At 44.7% G+C, this 19,692-nt stretch overlaps 1 protein-coding gene across 4 annotated transcripts in view; it reads left to right on the top strand.

The window, feature by feature from the left end:
- The window catches only part of BBS4 (Bardet-Biedl syndrome 4), a 42,576-nt gene that overhangs the window by 17,243 nt on the left and 5,641 nt on the right, over positions 1 to 19,692 (top strand). The window contains exons 3-15 of one of the 4 annotated variants that reach the window (XM_084293554.1): positions 242 to 321; positions 4,385 to 4,448; positions 5,245 to 5,356; positions 5,996 to 6,068; positions 7,895 to 7,948; positions 9,459 to 9,586; positions 11,350 to 11,404; positions 12,283 to 12,351; positions 13,556 to 13,708; positions 13,847 to 14,018; positions 14,524 to 14,593; positions 18,640 to 18,781; positions 19,143 to 19,353. In XM_084293554.1, coding sequence (XP_084149680.1) covers positions 242 to 321; positions 4,385 to 4,448; positions 5,245 to 5,356; positions 5,996 to 6,068; positions 7,895 to 7,948; positions 9,459 to 9,586; positions 11,350 to 11,404; positions 12,283 to 12,351; positions 13,556 to 13,708; positions 13,847 to 14,018; positions 14,524 to 14,593; positions 18,640 to 18,781; positions 19,143 to 19,353 — 1,383 coding nt within the window. Of the gene's footprint in view, positions 1 to 241; positions 322 to 4,384; positions 4,449 to 5,244; positions 5,357 to 5,995; positions 6,069 to 7,894; positions 7,949 to 9,458; positions 9,587 to 11,349; positions 11,405 to 12,282; positions 12,352 to 13,555; positions 13,709 to 13,846; positions 14,019 to 14,523; positions 14,594 to 18,639; positions 18,782 to 19,142; positions 19,354 to 19,692 lie in introns of those variants that run through there. The other 3 variants (XM_084293555.1, XM_084293556.1, XM_084293557.1) reach the window with 3 other exon arrangements.

The raw sequence follows: 19,692 nt of genomic DNA, 5'->3' as shown, positions 1-19,692 counted from the left end.
TTCTGCTAAGAGACCTCATTTAGTGTCTCTGTCTCTAACAATGCATTTTACACATCAGCTTGAGAAATAAAATGAAACTGGACATGGGTTACAACCATGTCGGAAGTTTAATTGCACCGACGGGTGCAATTGCTGTTCTTAAATTAGTTGTGTTGTGCTTGCAGAGCAGGCAGTTCAGAATCCCTCTCGTGCTTTGCCCGGGTTCCCTGCTGATCAATCTCATTTTGTATTTTACATGCAGTGCCGGAGATACCCGTTATAGAGAGGAGAAACTGGTACATCTATCTGCTGTACGTTCGCAGGGAGTATGACGAGTGTAAGGTAAGAGCTGCTGCTGAGATTTTGCATGAGGAAGTACTTAACTATGTTGTCAAATGGTGGTTTTCATGCCTGGCCTAGCTGTGCTGTGGACAGGGGAGGTGCAGAGCTGTGGCCTTCCAGGTTTGCCAGATCACCTGCTGTGCCACAGGGTCGTTAGGAACCCTCTTTTCCCCATAAACCAGTACATCACCAACGTAATATCCCAACTTTGAGGTAAGGCTGAGCCGTAGTCACCCTCCTTCCTGACTTCTCTTGGAATCAGGGGACCAAAAGAAAGTAGAACTAAGACAAGGATCAAAACAGCTTTAATTTTATTAAATCCTCAGCTACAATCAGGATTCATACGTGCAGTTCTCTAGAGTGCTCCATAAACTCACCATACGTTTGGAAGTGGTGAAAATGAAAGGATTGCAAGCTTCTCTTGTTCCAGGTGATACACGGGGTCTTCCACACTGATTATAACGCAGTTCCGTAGTGCAGGTCTCTCAAGGGTACTACACAGCTGCTATAAAAAACACTTCAATCGAGTAATACATTTCTACTGAGTCTAAAAATACATCTTGGCTATCCTTGAATGATATTCTTTCATTTTGCTTGTGACACGCTGCACCTTTTGATTTCTCCTCGGTTTGGTGGGTATCATGGAAGTGGTTGTTTGATTTGGGATTTAACAGTAAGTGGACTAAGGAAATGCCAAGTTTATTAACCAGTGTGTTTTCCTGACACACTGAAGATGATGTGCCAGTGGCAGGAGGAGGGGTGTAAGAGTTGCCTTTCTGTTTTTGTAATGTGCAAAGAAGATCTGGAAATAGTTTTTCCCTCCTGAAACACCAGGATCGGCCAGGACTTGTCTCTCTCTGTTGGAGAACTCCTGGGGATGCTTAAGAAACTGGTAGGCCAGAGGAAATTCATTTAGCTCTTAATTAGCGGAGCTGGAGGGCTCTATCATCAGCAGAATGATTTCCTCTCAGATCTTGGTTTAAACAGATCTAAGCAGAGGCTGGACTAGTAATCTAAATAGAAAATTGCTTCCCTTTTCTGTTGATCTGACTGCATTTTCTTGGTCTCCTGTTTTGTACGTTTGCCAGTTCCATGGCAGGCTGTAGACTCGTGGAGTGCAGAGACGTACAGCTCAGGAAAACAGAAAGTAGCCGTGTGGATGGTGTGTGAAGGGAGCATTGGCTTCTGCAATTTGTCTTTAGTCACTGAAGGAAGTAAAAGATGGGGAAAGATGTAGAGAAGACAGCTAATAACGTTTCCTGTGGCAGACCAGTTTTGCTTTAGCTGTCAGCTCCTTCCTCCTGGCTCACAGAACCGTGTTTTTGTGGTTACATCGGGAGAGTTTGGCACCGGACAGTAGTTGGTTAAATAATCTTCCGTCCGTCCTCCCAGATGCGATGAATGTGTGCTCAGAGGCCTGGATTTGTCCCAAAGAAGATAAGAACGTCAGCATGCCAGGATCCTTCTGCAGTCTCTGAACCATAGCCGTGTCCAGGAGGCAATGCAGATCCTAGGTGCACTGAACTGCCCTCCGGTAGCCTCTGGCTCTCTCTGCTGGTGCTCGGTGGGGTTACAGGTCTACGCAGGATGCCCCAGCTGCCTGCCTTTACACGCCGTGAGCATAGGCAGCCTCAAACATGCTATTCAGTGCCAATACCTTCAAAAATGAAAGGTGGCATTGTTATTCCTGATGACTGAAATGGCTTTAAACTCACTGATTCCAGTACAATTTGGGCATTCATTAATGCCCATCAGTTTTCTTTTAAGACTCAGCTAATAAACACATGACCTCTGATGCTATTAATTTTGGCCTGATCTTGTTAGACTCTTTCCCACTCAGTGCCTTGAGATGCCTCCTCTCCAGCGCAACTGTAGAAGCTCCCCTATTTGTCAGCGGTGTAAAAGCCCAAGGAAAAAATATTTCCTAACATTGACTCCCTGAAATCCAAGCATTAAATTGGCTTTAACCCTTACAGGGCCGCTCCTGCATCTATTCTGGCGTTGCCAAGCTTCTGACAAATGCTGCTGCTTATTACAGCGCGAGATGAATAACTCCGCCTGCTTGATTCCACTACCCAGCAAGGCACAAGGCAAACATCCCCCGGAGCCAGAGGCAGCAGCAGCCCTGCTATTGCAGTGCAGGCAGAGTGGATCTGGGGGGTGGTAAGGGGGGAGCGCAGGGACGGGCCCTGCTAAGCAGTCGTCATCACTCAGCTCTTGCTCTTCACATAGGCAGCTCATAAAGTGTGTGTTCTGCTTGCAGCAGCAACTCCAGCTCTTCCCCCTAACCGTTTTTCATAACAGAAATCTTCTGTTACATGTGAGGGAAGGATTATTAAAATTACCAGATGCTTTTAATTAATTAAAATCACTCATGCTGGTTGGTCTCCTGCCAATACGTCTAAATTCTGTCAGCAAGTTAAATAAACTTGGGAGGAAACGCTGGGATTACAGATCATATTTCTCAGCTCAAGGCCTTTCACTATGGGATTTTTAGGGCTTAAGGAATTAATCAGATCTCTATAAAAGATAACTCTCTATTGCCTGCTCTTGCTCTGAGACTGGTTTTATGTAGATGGGGCAGTGTTGCATACCCGCGTTCAGAAATGCTTGTTTGTGTCTGAGCTGAAAGTCCGATGATAAAGTACTTGGTTAAGACTAAAATGTAGGCTTGTGGAGGGTCTCTGGTCAGGAGATCAGAGGGTATTATGGCCAAGGGGAAGAGCAGCCCACGTTTGTTCTTTCTTTTCCTTCCTTTGTTTAATTTTCTTTCTGTCAGTGAGGTTTCTCAATAATAACTCTCCTTGCCTTCACCCCGCTTTCCATCATTCCATGTGCTATGTTTGAGGTTCAATTTTCCTCCTTGCTTTCTGGTCCTTTCATTTCTATTCGTCTCGGAGGCAGGGGATAGTGGTACTGATCACACACTAGACAGAAGTACCAGATGAGCGCCAGGTTGTTGCTAGCCCAGAAGTCCTCCTTTCTTTCCCCTCTTTGTCTTCTACATCAGAGCAAAGGAGGAACCTCAAAGAGAGCAGAAACAGGACGTTTGCTTCGTAGTCAGAGTTTGCATCCTGCCCATAGTCACTCATTTTGGCTACTTTTACAATTTCAGGTCATGTGTGACTATGGAATATAGCCAAACTGCACCCGCACCCCAAGCTGTCAGCTGCAGGAGTGCATCCAACAATAATTTACATTTTCCTCAGATTTCTTCCTTCCTTTCCCCATGTACTCATCATTTGTTCATTTGACTTTCACTGACTCAGCTGCAGTTGCTCCAATTCAATTTATTTCTTCACAAAGGGCCTAGAGTAGATACCCTTATCAGCAGAGGATGCTTTCATAGATTTCTTGTGGCGTTTTCCCCAGGTAATATCTCATTATCTTTGGTAATGGGAACGAACAGAGAAACACTGAACAGCTGTGGTATTCCTGGCACCATGCTCTCACAAACAATGATGAATTTGCACTCTTCCACGCGCTCTTGTAGTTGTCCCAAACGCAATCCAGTGCCTGTCCTATATGTACAGTTGTGGTTTATGTAGCTGAAACAAAATCTCTTTCACTAGTTTTGTTAAAATGTTGAAAGTTGAGCACTTTTTTAGTGTTTTAATACAGCATATTGCAAAAACTAGCTGCGAATTCTGTCTTAATACTGACTTTCCCAAGCACAAAATTTGGTTACGTGAATGTTGTATTTGTGGTGTCCAGTGTGATACCACCGTTAGTGTCACAGAAGGAAGCACCGTGTCTGACAACATGTTGCGTGATGTTTTAATTCAAGGTATTTCGGGGCACTCTGCTGTGCGCCCAGATACAGCACAGCTATATGTAGCACGTGCAAAAAGATTCTCCAAATCAAAGTCACAGGAGGCATTTGGTTGATCAGAATCATTTTTCTTTCGTAGAGGTTGCCTTTATTAAAAAATGTGAAGGGTTTATATTCGTTTGAAAACTGTCATGCTACGGTTTGGGAAGGGGGTGATGGTGGCCCAGTAAATGGGCTTCTCAGAGACGGGGATTACATTTACCCTGTGGTCTTTGCACTTCCTCGTTTCAGGCTGTCATCAAAGAGCAGCTCCAGGAGTCTCATGGAAGGTGTGAATATGCTGTCTACGTTCAAGGTATGTCACATGAGGCCTCTGAAAGTCTTAATATTGCTAAAGCCAGTTACTTTTGATACAAGATACAGGGAACAAGTGGGGACAAAAGAAGGAAACGGGTATAAAATTCATATGTAAGTATATTTGGCTTTTTTTCTACCTCCCTTCTAGTGTTGAAATTTGGGATTATCACATGGACAGAGACAAGATGTTCTGTTTTCTCTTCACTGATGAGTTTGTCGTCAGTTCCTTCTTGGACTCGTGGCTCTTGGCCTTCGATGTGCTGGTGTTCGATTGGGTCATGTTTGATCGTGTGCTGTGAAATGTATTGTGGATGTGTGTTGTCTGTCAGAGCTACGTGCCTCAGGTGGCTGTTGTCTTGCCACTGGCTCTAAGAGTGGTCTTCCTCTGCCTTCTCACAAACGTCCCCCAGATCTTGGCGTTGAAATTCAAAGGGCTGTGTGTCACCTTGGCAGATGACTGGACTGGGGGACAGCTGAGATTTCTTGGCCAAGGGCTTATGGCAGCCTGTAGGAGGAGGGGAGGAATCCAGACTGCATCATAACGAACAGTTGGCCAGGGTTTCAAGATGCCTGTACCATAAAGAACAGATTTTTTTCCCAAACGAGCATGGGTCCTTTGCGTGTATTTTCATTCTGTCCTCGCACACAGCTTCTGCATGAGGTTGCTGCAGGAGGAGAAAGACCAAACAAGTACTGCTATAATGTATCTGTACCCCCTGTTAGCTCCCTGCTGTCAGAGGTACGTTTTTTCTGCAGATAATGGACTAATTTGCCTGGTATATGTTGTCTTGCAGCTTTGATATTTCGCTTGGAGGGGAAAATTCAAGAATCTCTTGAACTCTTTCAGACATGTTCCATTCTGAACCCTCGAAGTGCTGACAACCTCAAGCAGGTGGCACGATCGCTGTGAGTGGTGTTTTTATTGTTTCACTTTGATGTGCTACCCAGGACCTTCCAGGTTTTGTTTTTCTCCCAGGCATCAAGTGGAATCTCTGGCTGCTTAATTCCAAGCATGCTTCCTCCTTATCAACACTTGAGATGCTTTCCAGAAGCGTGGGCTACCCTTTAAAGCACATTCTCTGTTACGTGCTTGGCTGCTATTGTGTTGTGTGTTTTTTTTTTTCTGTATTTTTTTTTTCATTTGTGTTTGTGCTTTAAGTGAGAGAAGTAGCACAACGATTTCCAGGTCCAGAGCTAAAGCTGCAGCCTTGGGCAGTGTAAACTTGCCCTGCAGACCCCTTCTTGTCTCTGAGTGTCCAGTCTGCTTTTGATCACCCGTGCTTTTCCTTTGAGACAAAGGCAGATGACAGAGCCTGTGGATTCATTCCTTGCATCTCCAATAATGTAAGGGAGTGCAGAATTAATGACCTCGGTCCTGAAAGGGAGCAGTGCTGACATATTGCTCAGATTGGAAACTTCTCAGGGCTTCTCAGGCAGGTCTCTGGAGAACTAGCAAATAGCATCATTTCTCACTGGCAAAGGTGATAGTGGTTGCACAGCAGGGTTTCAAAGCAAGAAAAAATAAAAATTGAAATGCTTTCACAGGTTTCTTTTGGGGAAACACAAGGCAGCCATTGAAGTGTACAACGAAGCAGCTAAACTCGATGAAAAGGACTGGGTGAGTGTTGTGTTGATTTGGAGATTACTGTGCTGTGCAGATGTTTCTGCAGTTTTATGGAGACAGCTGCAGACGTGTTCCAGGCAGAGGTGAGCTCATGCTGCCTGCAGTGTGAGCTGCAGGGCTGAGAGGCAGAACGATGATGCTGATGAGGCTCTGCAGCCGCTGGTTTGGATGGCAGGAGCAAGGCATGATCTCAGCCTGCAGTCCCACACCTTGTCTTGGGGCACAAGCAGCAGAGAATCTAGCAACGTGTCTGAGCTTTGCAAAGTACCAGTATCAACACAGCCATATATAGTAGAAGAGCTAAATGACATTAAGGACAGTATGGGAAGTGCCTCCTTTGGTCATCATTAAACCCTCATTATCACTAAAACTTGCTTCAGTAATTGGGAATCCTTTCGTAATGCAAAACAGCATTGAAAAAGATCGCCCTCAAATTAGCTGAAAAGGTTACTTCTTATCTACCAAGCATTATCTACTTGGACAAAATGTAGGCTGATATCTACAGAAGCAATAATAAATTAGCTCTTTCCTCTTAAGAGGAAAAGAAGGAAGGAAGAACACTGCAAAGGGAGATGTGTGACAGGAGGTGAGAAAAGAGAGGACGCGGCTTGCAGTTAGCTGTGGACAGCCTTCTGCAGGTGGCCGTTTTGCCTGCAGAAGTGTTGTTTCTAGGACAGACTCGCCACATGTGATCTTTTTTGCTAAGACATGATGCACTTGCTGACTTTAGCGGTACTTTTGGTGCTCAGTGTGTCTAAAATTGAGGCTTGATACCAGGATACATTTGATGTTATTCTCATCAACTCATCAGTGCCAAACAACTCGGAAACCTTTTATGCTGGGGATCGTCCCTTAGCTAACCAAGCTACCTGCAGTATGTGCTTGGCATGACTATAACCCTATTTACAGCCACAGCAGGCAGACTTCAGTGGGCATTTTGATCAGTTATTTCCCGTACCTGGCTCAGCACTGGCAGCAGCCTGTGCTCTTCGCTTGTGCTGCCTCATTCTGCAAGCTGCAGTGACCAGGAGTAGCTCTTTGATTCATTACTGTTCTCCACAGTTGGAGAGACACATCGAGGAAAGTATCATTGTGAGGGTAAATAAGAGAGTTTTCTCTCAAAGGTCAAGGCTGTCTAAACTGATGAAGCAGTGAAATGCTTACCAGAATAGAAACGAGGAACTTGTGGACCTTGCTTTTCAGCTCTGCAGGATGTGCCAGGGCGAGGAAGATGACAAGTAGCTTGGCTGTTACACTGTTGGCGATGAATTAGTGGCATGATTGTTCCCTACAGTGGCACTAGAGTGTTTAGGATGCCAAAGTGATCTCCCTACTGTGTTGCAAACGTGTTTCAGCTGCCAGAGATCCTGGATATCAGCCCTTCTGGTGCTTGACTTCTATTTTGGAAAGTTAGACACATCTTTAAATTTTGTCCAGCTGGATGCAGTGTTGTGTGTGTCTTTGTGATTGTACAGGTAGATGGAGAGCCACCCATGAGGGCAATGGGTGTTAGCTTCAGGAATCTCACTGGGAACTGAGTCACATGAAGAAAACAGTCTTTGCTCCATATTCTCCAAAGATACCATTGTCATTTCTGTGCTTTAGTCCCTCTGGACTGTAGTCTTTCCCATTCTGTCACAGTTTAGCTCTGTAGGTTCCTGGAGCAACTGGAATTCATAGGTTTATTTGAACTAAAGCAAGAAGGGTATGGGCTGGGAGTCTCCCTGTCCAGGTCAGCGATGACTGTTGTCACTGGTAGATTACGTATCACATCTCAAACCTCATGCTGATTGGGTTTTATTTTGCTTTGTTTCATACAGGAGATCAGCCACAACCTGGGGGTGTGCTACATGTACCTGAAACATTTCAACAAGGTAATGCAAATGCTCATCTCACCTACCTGACAGATGGGAAGCAGGGCTCCTGGAAATTTCACACTCTGGGGGTTTGAGGTGGACCCTTTGCAGTGCTGGGTATCAAGGAAGCTTTTTGCTTCAGTGTTCATTTCTGGGAGCAAAAGTTCATGAGCTGTGTCTGTTCTCATTTGCATGTTGAATTATTTTGAGTCAGCTGAAAGTTTGTGAACTTGGATAAGAGTGAAACTGCGTTTAGCCTTGTTGCTGGCCAGGAGGCTTTTCCTGAACTAGAATTTTTCAGAGAGCATTTCTGTTCTTAAAAGGAATGTTTGAGGAACCTCAAAGAGCTGCCTCAAACGAGACAGAAAACCAGCTGTGCTCCATCAAGAGCTGCATCTGTTTCAGAGCCTTTTAAAACTACTGTGGTAAACATTGCAGGTTTTGTGAGGAGCAGCAAACCACTGAGCATGCCAATTCCATCTTCTTGCAGCAAGAGAAGTGTGATGGTTAAGACCCAAGCTGTTTCCCCAGCATAAAGCTCAAACTACTGCATCTTGTGAATAGTCTCATTGGTCTGAAGGAAAACCTGCTTCCCCTTGTCTCTGGCAGGATTCAGGAAAACACAGCACTTAGCCTTTGTTCCCAGTTTGGCCCAATTGCTCCCTGCTGCTCTTTCTGGTGGAATGCTGTGGTCCTTGCAGGCAAAACCCCGCTGCATTCCCTGTTGGAGGCATTGCTGTAAAGCAGGATGTTGTGGAGCATAGGTCCATCCATGGGATTTGTTATCTGCACTAGCAGTTTCCATACTGGGACCTGCCAGCTTTCCCATAACTGAGACGTACTGGTCACCCTGGGTAGCAGTGAGTGCTGAATAATTCCTGGAGGACACCTAAAACACAACGAAGCCCATGGGGATGGCTGTCTTTTCAGTAGTTGTTGGTAACAAGTATCCCATAGTGTAGCATTCCTTTAACCTGTCAGCATTTCTCTTTCTAATATATGGTGTGTCCAGAAACAGCAAATGTTCTTTGCAGTCCTGCTGGCTAGGCCTGAGGAGGTAAGAGGAGGACATGTTGCAAAGCGTCTCCTGTTGGAGGGGAGCGGTGTGTGCCTGACAAGGGCTGATTCATTCCCCTGGTTTACTTGGCAATCCCTGCTTGCTGCTGGAGTAAGCATTTGAGCGAGGAATAAACTGCAATGTACCTGTTAACCTCACAGGGCTGAGGCTTCCCTTAAAGCAAACAAATTCAAGCACAGGAACAGGCCTGTGCTCCTCTCTTCCTTGTGAGGTTGTTGCCTCTTGGCTCGGAGCATGCTGCTTCCCTTTTTTCTGTCCCAGAAAGCTCATGGCCCCCAATGCAGAACTTGTTTCAACAATTAGCCAGGCTGGGCTTAGCTAGCAGGGCTCTCTGAGCTCAGAGGGTGCTAGCTGTTCCCTTTCCCTAGCTGCTGTGGGTTGCTCTTGGGCTGTTGCTTCACCGAGGAATGATCACTGATTATTTTTTATTCTCTGTGGTTGTGTGTTTAGGCACGAGACCAGCTAAACAATGCCCTGGAGCTCAACAGACATGATCAGACTTACAAGATGCTGGGAAAAATTCACCTTTTGGAGGGGGAGACTGGTAAAGCCATTGAAGTCTATAAGAAAGCTATAGAGTAAGAATATATATATATATTTTTCTTTTTTTTCTCTGTCAGTGTTCCATCCTATGCCAGGATTAATTTGATGGGTGTCCCAGATCTGAATTGAGGACACAGTTAAAAAGCTAATGGTAATTACAGTGTCTCTGTGCAAAGCAAGCACTTTGCAAGCTCTTCAGCTGTCTCTGCTCTCAGCTGTAGTCCTACTCCTGCTGACAACATGTCAGGGAAGAAGGTAGCTGTTTGAAGGTCTGCCAAGAAACAGTGGAAAACAAATGGACAGAAATGCCTCGGAGCAAACATATCCCAAATGGACTTAATAAATCCCAAAGGTTTTTCTACCAACAAGATCTAACCCTGGCTGTCTCTCTAACCCCGACTGTCTGTCAAAACTCAGTTGCTGGGTTTCTCATGGAGTGATTTGTGTTTGAAGGAGTGTGAGTAGGCAGACTGGAGATGGGCTGGTGCATGGTGAGTTTCTCCCACCCTGTCACCATTTCTGAGTACCAATCTGTCTTTTTTAGGACGTTCCTGAGTGTCTGATTTACCGGTGCTTTTAAAAATGTAGGCAAAAGACTAAAGGAAAGCAGGAGCATGTCAGAAACCACTGGAGGATCTGCATTTTGTACTAGCTGTTTTTCCTTCTTACACATCTGCTTTTGGCTGCTCTCTGGCATTATATTGTGTCGGGTAGACGTTTGGATTAATCTAGAATGTTTATTACATAAATAATCCTTGCTAAGCATTTTACCAGGTTTATACTGGTTATCTTGCTGCCCCCCTTCCCTCCCTTCTTCCTCACTCCTGCTTTTTTCTTTTTGTTCTCATCTGCCCGCTGCATTTAGCCTGCTGTTACCAGCTGCAGGTTAGTCTGTCACTGCTTTCTGTTTATCTTCCACCAGGCACACAGGTTTTGCTCCAGTTGAGATTTAAATGTGCCCGTGTGATTGTACATACTAGATTTCTTAAGACTTGATAGCAGTGACTTGAAAATTTACTTCTGTTAAGTGAGGCCACAAACATACAGCGTCCCTTTCTACTTTGTTGTTGTTTTTTTTAATGCTATTTATTTCTTAAAAACCTCCTGGGAATGGGGATGCTTTTAAAAGTGTTCATGACATTGCTGTCTGAACCCCAAATTAGCCACGAGGGTTTGGGAGTTGCATGCAGTAACTGAAAACACCAAGGGCATCCTTTTTGAAGCCTTGCTGTGCTAAACAGTGGTGTATATTGTCCGAGGTGTGTTAACTACTAGAGCAGTGCCTGTGGATTGCAGTGTACCACAAGGCCATGATGAGCAGTCTGCAGCTCATAATCTTTTTGTAGAGTAGTGAATGGCGAGTCTGATGATGAATGTGTGGGATCCACCAGAAACGCTGAGGATTGTCTGTCACACGTGGCCCCAGAAGCTGGGGAGGGATTTACAGGATCATTTATGGGAGACAGGAGAACCCCATTTTCTATTTCCAGGTCACTCATGCAGGCTCACTGTGAAGCTTAATAAAACCACATCCTCTTATCATGCTTCCAGACCCATTTCAAACAGCTGCCTTCACTTCTTCTTAGTATCTATAAGGCATTTTGAAATCTTAGATGTATTATTGTTCAAAGGAAGTCCCCATGATGGTAACTGTTCCAATATTTGAGTATTATTAATAATAACAGTTAATTTCCTATTGTGACACTAGGGCAGTGTAGCATAGCGATGCCATGTTCTGTATTTACCTTGTTCTAGAAGGGCCAATTCACAAAGCAGCTCTCTGGCTTTTGTGTTACAGGTTCTCTCCAGAAAATACAGACCTCCTTACAAAACTGGGCTTAATTTACTTGCAGGTACTGAAAACTTCCCATATCTATTACATGAACTTACTTATTTACAAAACGACCAAGACTGTTTTATAGAGTTAATTTCTATCCATCCTTATGTGACTACCCTGTGTTTCTGTAAGGACTGTATTTATCACGACAGAGCTTGCTTTTCTCTCATTTTCTTTTTTACTTTTGCTGCTAACAGCAAGTTGATCCTGGATCTGAGCCAGAGCAGGAATTCTGTCTGGCAGCTGCCCTAATTCTGTTATAAATCCTCTAAGTACAGTAAAACATGACTAGTCATTACCTTACTTCTGGAGCTGGAGTCCAGCAAGTTAATCTACAACAAAAGCAGCCGTGAAAGCAGCATTAATGCACCATAGAAGAAAATCATTGATTTAAATAACAAAGGCATACTTATCACTTACCTGTGAAATGTATGGGCAGGACCATCTGATTATTCCAAAAGTAAGCTACCCAAGGAGCAAATGGGCAAAGAAGAGCTGGCAGTATCAATCCTGGCAGGATTGATGGGCTAGAAAACTTGCACTGAGTGCTAATTCAGAAAGCTCCTTAAGCATTTCCCTATCTATTTAGATGCTGGAGAATAAGGTGTAGATCTTCATAAACATTGCCTTTCTCTGGAGATAGGGAAATTGGGATGGAACAGTGTATCCTGCTCAGCATAATCCATTTTTATGATTTGTTTTGTAAATCATCAAACAGGAATGTGTGTGTAAGTTAGTAAGTGGAAGCTCTGCAAAAATCACTTTTCTGAGTCCTTTTTTTTAGCTGAACAGAAATTTGGGTGTCCATAAAGCCTATGTTTTCCTTTCTTATTCCTGATTTTCTGATACTTTTCTCATTTTTTTCTGACTTTTCTCATTTACTTCTTTTCCCAGCTTGGGGATTACCAGAAGGCTTTTGAACACCTTGGAAAGGCACTTACTTACGACCAAGGCAATTACAAGGTATCAGGAGGAGTGAAAATGAACCAGCTGACCTCTTGAAACTAATTCCAGTATCAAAGCTTTGCTGTCTGTATCATTGAGAGGCTAAAAAAGGATTATGCTCCAGAAAACTTTTTCCAAAATACATTTCTGGGACCTTTCCCTGGAGGGGAAACTGGATGTGTGTGGAAACAGAGAAAGGGAACTGGGCAGAATATGTGGTGTTAAATTGATCCCTTGTTTTTTAATCTGAAGTTGCACCTAGTTTAATGAACTGAATTTGCTTTACAATGGAAGTCTTCCAGACGTTGTTTTAAAAAGCCCAAGACCTGGGTCACTGTGATTCCTAGGCATGGAGCACAGGCCCAAGTGATGTCCCATTACATTATTCTCCCATCTGCTAATAATCCTCTGTGTTTCCAGCTGTTACATACAAGTGTGACTTTTCCTTGGCTCCAGTCCGGAAAGCTGAGTTTGGCATCTAGGTTTCATTCCTGGTTGTGGAACTGCTTCCCTTTTTAAACATGTTACTTCATTTCTTGCTGCCTCCTTTGGTACGATGTTAGCAAAGTAGAATATTGAAATGCATGGTTGACAACTGATACATGAATGCAAGCCAAATGTTATTGTGAAAACACCTTTACACTTACAAATTTTACTTGTCATCGTGAAGTATCATAAATGACTTAACTAGCTTAGTGTGGTTTAAATATATATGTGTTGCAGCCACTTGCCTTTTTTCCCCCAATGCATATTTCCATTAATTTGCAGTATCAACTAGTTGGTGTGAACTAGGCTGCTTTGTCTCGCTTGTGTTTTTTACTCTCCAGATAACTTACACCAGAACTGTTTCTATCAGTACTTGCTGGTAAAAAGAAAGTAGTAGTGCATAGATCTTCTCAGACACCTGGGCTGTAGAAGATATGCTATCACCCTAAAACATACCCTAAGCACTTTTTACATTACAGGATTTCAGAGAGTGCTATGATTGAGATAGGTCAGGAAAAAGTGGACACAAGTCCCTCTTTACCCTGTCTTCACTATATGCTGAGAGGTTCTAGAGGTTCATCTGCTCCTCACTGTTGGTTTTGGCAGCCCCTAGAAGAAAACAACTGAAAAAGTTAAATGGTTGCTTTTGAGATGGCTTTAGCTTAACAACTTTATCATCTCATCATGTTTGGGGAAACGCAGTTCCTCATCTGGTTGCTCTCCTCTTCTCTCAAAGGCCACCTTGGCAGCTGGCAGCCTGATGCAGACCCATGGAGACTTTGATGTTGCCCTCTCCAAATACAGGGTGGTGGCCAGCACCATGCCTGAAAGCCCCCCACTGTGGAACAATATTGGGATGTGCTTCTTCGGCAAGAAAAAATACGTTGCAGTAAGTATCTCGTTTCCTTATTTTTCTTCATGTTTTTTCATGTTTTCAATTTTATATAAGAACACGAGTACCGTTGTGGCAGAGACAAGAGGTCTGCTTGGGTGGGCTGTATTACAGCACACTTATTCCTTTTTGAAGGCTATCAGCTGCTTGAAGCGGGCAAACTACCTGGCTCCCTTTGACTGGAAGATCCTGTACAATTTGGGCTTAGTGCACCTGACGATGCAGCAGTACGCATCAGCTTTCCACTTCCTCAGTGCTGCCATCAACTTCCAGCCCAAGATGGGAGAGCTGTACATGCTCCTTGCAGGTAAGCGACACGCCGTTATGCAGCTCTGGTGTATATCCAGCTTAGGAGATGCAGCGTTTTGGAGAGGGAAAGTTTGTCCTGAAGGAAAAAAACATTGGACAAAGGCTATACCAGGTTCCCCAGCAGGTCACCAGTGGGTGTAAAGCCTGAATAGTTTGTTCTCTCTTGGTAGTGAACAGAAAGGTTAAATTGTAGTTAGATCCAGGTTACACATTCGGAAAAAAAAATAAAATACAAAACCAAACACTTTTTATCTTTAAGAGTTTGGGTTGGTGTTGCCTAGAGGGTGTGCATGTCCAGCACTGGTAATTTTTGTGATTTGGTGAGATGAGTAGTTATAAGAAGGGACATTAGAAGAGTTAATCCTCACCTGCACTGGGCGCAGTAATACAGACAACCCTGCTAGCACCTATTTATTTCATGATTTAATGACAGTCTGAATTATCCCAAAAGTAAAGTCCTTGTGAAGTATCATCTTCTGTGTGTACCTTTTCCTTTGGTACAGTTGCTCTGACAAACCTTGAAGACATTGAGAATGCAAAACGTTCCTATGAGCAAGCTGTGGCATTGGACAAGTAAGTCTTAATCACATCTTTTAGCTCTTTGATCACGCTGCTTTTCCTCCCTGCACCTGGTTTCCTTCACATGCTTTGTTGCTCTGACTACTCTGACCCAAGATGGTTTTCATTAGGGAAATGTTTTTATTCCTGAAGCAATGCAAATCAGTTTGAAAACCACTTGTTTTTTTTCCATTCAGGTCAGCTCTGAAAAATGAAAGAAATTTTGTTTGAGACCAAACCAAAGCTGATTTTTATTTTACTGTTTATTTAGTGAGTCAGTGATGATGGCTTTGGATTCCAGTCCTCCTTTATTTACACACAATGGAGCAGATTCAATAGAAGGAAACCAGTCATCCCAGAATATTTTATAACCCAAAGTTCAAGCACTGGCGAGAGCACTGAGAGGCTTGGGTTAAAGCCTGTTCTGAACTGGTCAGAGGGAAGATTTTAGCTGGGAAAATGTGGGCAAGAAGCTAATATAAAGCATATAAAGGACAGTGGTGCAGCTCTTTCTCCTCCATTTTGTTAGCAATGCTGGTGTTTGCAATCTAGCTCTTAAAATCAGAGCACTTGCTTTCAGAAATGTTAAAGTGAGCCTTTCAGTGGTAAAGATAGTCATTTGCGTCATTTCAGGCAGAAAAAACAGATTTGTCTCAAATTTAGGAATAGTTCTGGCTGCCTGGGTCTGCTTTTCTTTACCTTTCATTTTTCACTTTTCACATTTTAACTAGTGGGAGGTTTGATGGCGATTCTCCCCAGTTTACTGCGAATATTTGCATACTGAGAGCAGCCTGCACAGTGAGTCTTAAGGCAGGCTCTTTTCCATAGTGGCCACCACAAGATGGCAGGAGAAAACACTGGTCCCTGTCCCCTCCAACCTCGGCACACAGGCTAGGCTTAATTCTGGGAATTCTGGAAGTTCCCAAGCCCATTAAAAAAAGGCAGCAAGTTTAAAAGAATAGTGTCTGACCCCTTAGTGCAGTTCCTTTTGCGAAGAGGTGCTGTAAATGTTCTTGGCGCTTTGCTGAGAATTGCCTGGCTTGCATGCATGACAGAGCCCTTGAATCGGTTAGCCCGGCGCCACCAGCACACATCTGGCACTGAGATTCTTCATGGTTATGCATCAACAAAGTTACAAAGCAAGATTTAAATATTTCTACTTCTGCCTCAAATGTCAGGACGTTTGGGCAGCCTTCTCACAGGAAGTGAACCTGTGCAAGCCATGGTCAAAGATTTACACGTCTTGCTGTGTGTTTTGCAATTATGCATCAGCTGTTCTACCAAAAGCTCCAACCAAGATCCAGTCGGCTCCTTTGCCTGGCTTTCCTAATCAGAACTCTATGTCTAGCAAGGGCGTGCAGGATCTTAAGCTCATTCAGACTGCTTAGTCATGAGTTTGTGTGCTTTGATCAAAGAGAGGGAATAGGAATTGAGCTCCCCAACTTTGCCTAAATATCTGGCACCAGTAGCATGCTACAGCTTTATAGTTTCACCAGGAAAATAAAACTTCATCAAAGCAAAAATTAATACAAACTGCCACTGACTGCTGGGAGGAATATCCAGGCTCTGTCAGGCTCTTTGTGCCTCGTTCAGCTGACATGCCTTGTATTCTCTACAGTTATTTTGTGGCTGAATCCGTGTCCCCGCAGGCTTACTTTCTTGGCACATTATGAGCTGTTTGGCTGGGATGAAGGTAGCTGTGTCTGTTCCCATTGCCATAAATACTTTTATAGCCACGCTATGACATTTGGTCTGGGTACCATGCTGGGGTCTGGAAGGGAAAGTGTTCTGCCAAAATGTTCAAAAAAGATGTTTCTTCATCTTAATACTGGTTTTAGCTCATAGCTGTGCCTTTTTTTTTTTTTTTTTTTTTTTTTTTCTCCCCTTTGGTTATTTAGCTATTGATTTTTCTAACCGTTATATTGCTTCTCAGCTCTTGAAGGATAACTAGCATGATAGAGTTCATTTAATTTTAAAAGTGGCTGTTCCAGATCTGGCCAATTTCTGGTTTTGGTGTTTTGTTGTGTGAGTCTGTTTTTGTGTGTTTTTTTTTTTTTTCCTGTTTTTATTGGCTTTTTTTTTTTCCCTCAGGAAATCAGGTTTTTATATTTATCTGCTCATGCATTACATCCTTTGCTTTGGCAAAGACGATGAGGAGGGTGTTTTTTTTTTATTATTATTTTTATTGCAGGATCAGTGTTCCGGTTTCTCAGATAAAGGAAATCCAATGGTGATGAATGCTATCGGATTTCTTCTAATAGTCTTCTTGCTTGCAGCGCTGTCATATAACTTACTGAGGATGGATAGTCATGGCCTGCAGACGATGCTTTCTATTTATTGCACAGCGATGGCAGACGCCTTTCCTTCTGCACTTTTCACAAAGGAAGCTCTCTGTCTTGGCCCCCTGGGTGTGGGTGCTGGAATCTTTGGATGGCTCCAGCTATCCCTGCCATGCTCCAGGAGAGGGCACCAGTCCCTCGCTCACATTTATTGAGCAAACTCCGAAGCATCCCTGGCTGACCCGTGTGCAGGGATACACGTACACGCTACGGGCTGGCCAAATGCAGCCTCTGCTTTTCCAGGTCTCAGCCTTGCAGCCAGGATGAGCCGAGTGTCTGCCTGAGCTCCTGTGGTGCCCCTCTTGCTGTTCGTTTCTTTGTCAGATAACACCTATGTGCTTTGCTTCACCAAGTTAAGTGTGGGATTCAGACTGTTGAAGAATGGTCAGAGCATTTTGCTGAGTGTAAACCTTGGCTTGTGAAGCAGCTAGAGAAGGAAGAGGTCTCCGAGGGGTTCACTGAATCCCAGAACCCAGGGAAGCAGCTAGCTCTTTCCTTCCAGCTGAGTTTGCTCACACTCTTGGCTAAGCTGGAAGAAAAGCTGCTGCTCTGGGTTAATGTATCCTGGTGAAGAAAATGGGTACTGTAGAAAATGAGAGCACGTGGAACAATTCTATTCCATATAAAATTGTGTTCGTATGCTGTTCTCCATCACAGAATCATGAGGGGAGGCAGAGCTGCACAGGGTTGCAGTGTTACTCACAGTGTTGGGCTTCCTTTTGAATCCCTCGTTGGCAGGCACTGCCCGCTGTTCCTCTGTAACCATACACACACGGTATATGGTTTTACTGGGTGAAAGAGAGGGAAGAGGCAGGGAACGTGAAGCATAAACAGCATGTTCTGCAGCATGTCAGTTTGTAAAGTACGATCAGTATGAGCCAGTGCCACTGTCCTGTCCCATGACAAGCTGCTCTCCTACAAATGTGGAGTGCTGAGTCAGAGCAGAGATCAGCTTTCACAAAGCCCCCATCACTTCACCTGCCCCAGGCACCAGCTCTCACACGGAGGTGCCTGCTCGCTGCTCAGGCACTTTGTCTAGGATTTATTAAAGCCAGTCCTGAGATAGTCCCCAAGTGCAAGGAGTTGGCTGGTGCAGAGAAGATCCTGAAGGGGGTGAAGCAGTCACAAGAGTCCTCATGCTGTCAGTGTCACTGTGGAATGCTTTGCTGGCCCAGGGCTCTGAGTCTTTGGCCAAGCAGGCCGGACTCTTGTCTTGTTCCCAAAGGTGTAAGTGGTAGCACGGGTAAATACAGCGCAGCGCTGGTTTCTGCTCTCAGCTGGGCTTCTGCTGCTGCCCTTTTAAGTCTGACAAGTGCAAAACTGTTCTGCAGGTCTTTGCAGCTGGTTTCAAACCAAACTCTAGCACAGCACAGCTGCCTTATGCTCCTCCACCCTCCCACAGGCAGCCCCAGTAGTTCTGAGGCTGCCCCCAAACATAGCGTGCATTTTAGGGAGAGCTCTTGCCTCCTTTGAACCGATCTTGCAGACGCTGACAAAGCCAGCTCACCTACCTGAGAGCAGAGGTCACTGCTTGGGGAGATCTTTGTAGCCCTCGCCTCAGAGCAACTGAGACTGGGCAGTGGAGGAGCGATGTGAGCAGATGGGACTTCAGGGCCAGAGCACCCCGTGGCTTGTCTGAGCCAGGCTGAAGCTTTGCTGCTTGGGCACGTCAGCGTGGTCTGAGTCCAGCTAAGTGCAATGCATCCCCTGTGTTTGCTGCAGGTGCAATCCCCTCGTCAACCTCAACTACGCTGTCCTGCTGTATAACCAGGGGGACAAGAAGGGAGCCCTCTGCCAGTACCAGGAGATGGAGAAGAAGGTCAATGCAGTGAAGGAGAGCAGCACTCTTGACTTTGACCCTGAGGTAGGTGCTTACGAGTTGTCAGCAGGAACTAGAAAGCCACATTAAGACTCGCAACAAACAAGGAGGAAATTTGACTTTTGAGTCCAATTATTAGGAAGAAATTCTGCTTATGAGATTTTCTGAGCAGAGCAGTCGCCTGCTGAGAGCTGCTTACTTCTTTTCTGCTCTTTGAAGCCCAGTTCTTCAATCAATACACAGCAAGACAAGATTCCCTCTTAATTAAGGGAATGAATTAGCGGAGATGTTTCCCTCGAGCACCAAGGCAGTTGCCAGCTCTGCACAGCTCTATTTCTTTGTTGACTTTATTGTTGTCTGAAGTATTCCTGTTTACAAGGGTCTCCTCTCTTTGTTTCTCGAGAAGATGGTGGAGGTTGCCCAGAAGATGGGAGCTGCCCTGCAGGTCGGGGAGAGCCTGCTCTGGACTAAGCCTACTAAAGAGTCTAAATCCAAGCAGCGAGCTGCGCCATCAGGGAAATCCTCCAGCACTCAGCAGCCCTTGGGCTCTAACCAGGCCCTGGGTCAAGCCATGTCCTCGGCTGCTGGGTATGGGAAAAGCATGCAGCTTCCACCAGGTACCTCTCCTTTGCACCTCTGCAAAGTGGAACTGTGGGAGGGGAGAAGCCTCTGTCCCTTTGGGTATGGAGTTACAGCGTGTGTTTTGGAGGATATTTACTTGCTTACAGAGCTCCATTCAGATATATTCAGCCTTAGAAGACCTAGGCTGATAGCTGCATGTGTTGCTTCTTGCTGGGGGCTTGGTGGGGGCATCTCCATTGCCTATGGCCTGACCTGCTCTTGCCCCTTGGCCCCAAGGAAGAATGCACTCAGGATACTGCTGATTGTGGTGATTTTCTGTCACTGTTAAGATCTGTTTCCTGTGGGTTGGAACAGGAAGGAGGTTGTGTAACCTA

The sequence above is a fragment of the Netta rufina genome (genome assembly GCF_964035555.1).
Source record: "Netta rufina genome assembly, chromosome: 11".
In the NCBI taxonomy this organism is placed as follows: Eukaryota; Metazoa; Chordata; class Aves; order Anseriformes; family Anatidae; genus Netta; species Netta rufina.
The sequence above is the reverse complement of the archived record's forward strand: the minus strand, read 5'-3'. Positions and strand labels throughout refer to the sequence as shown.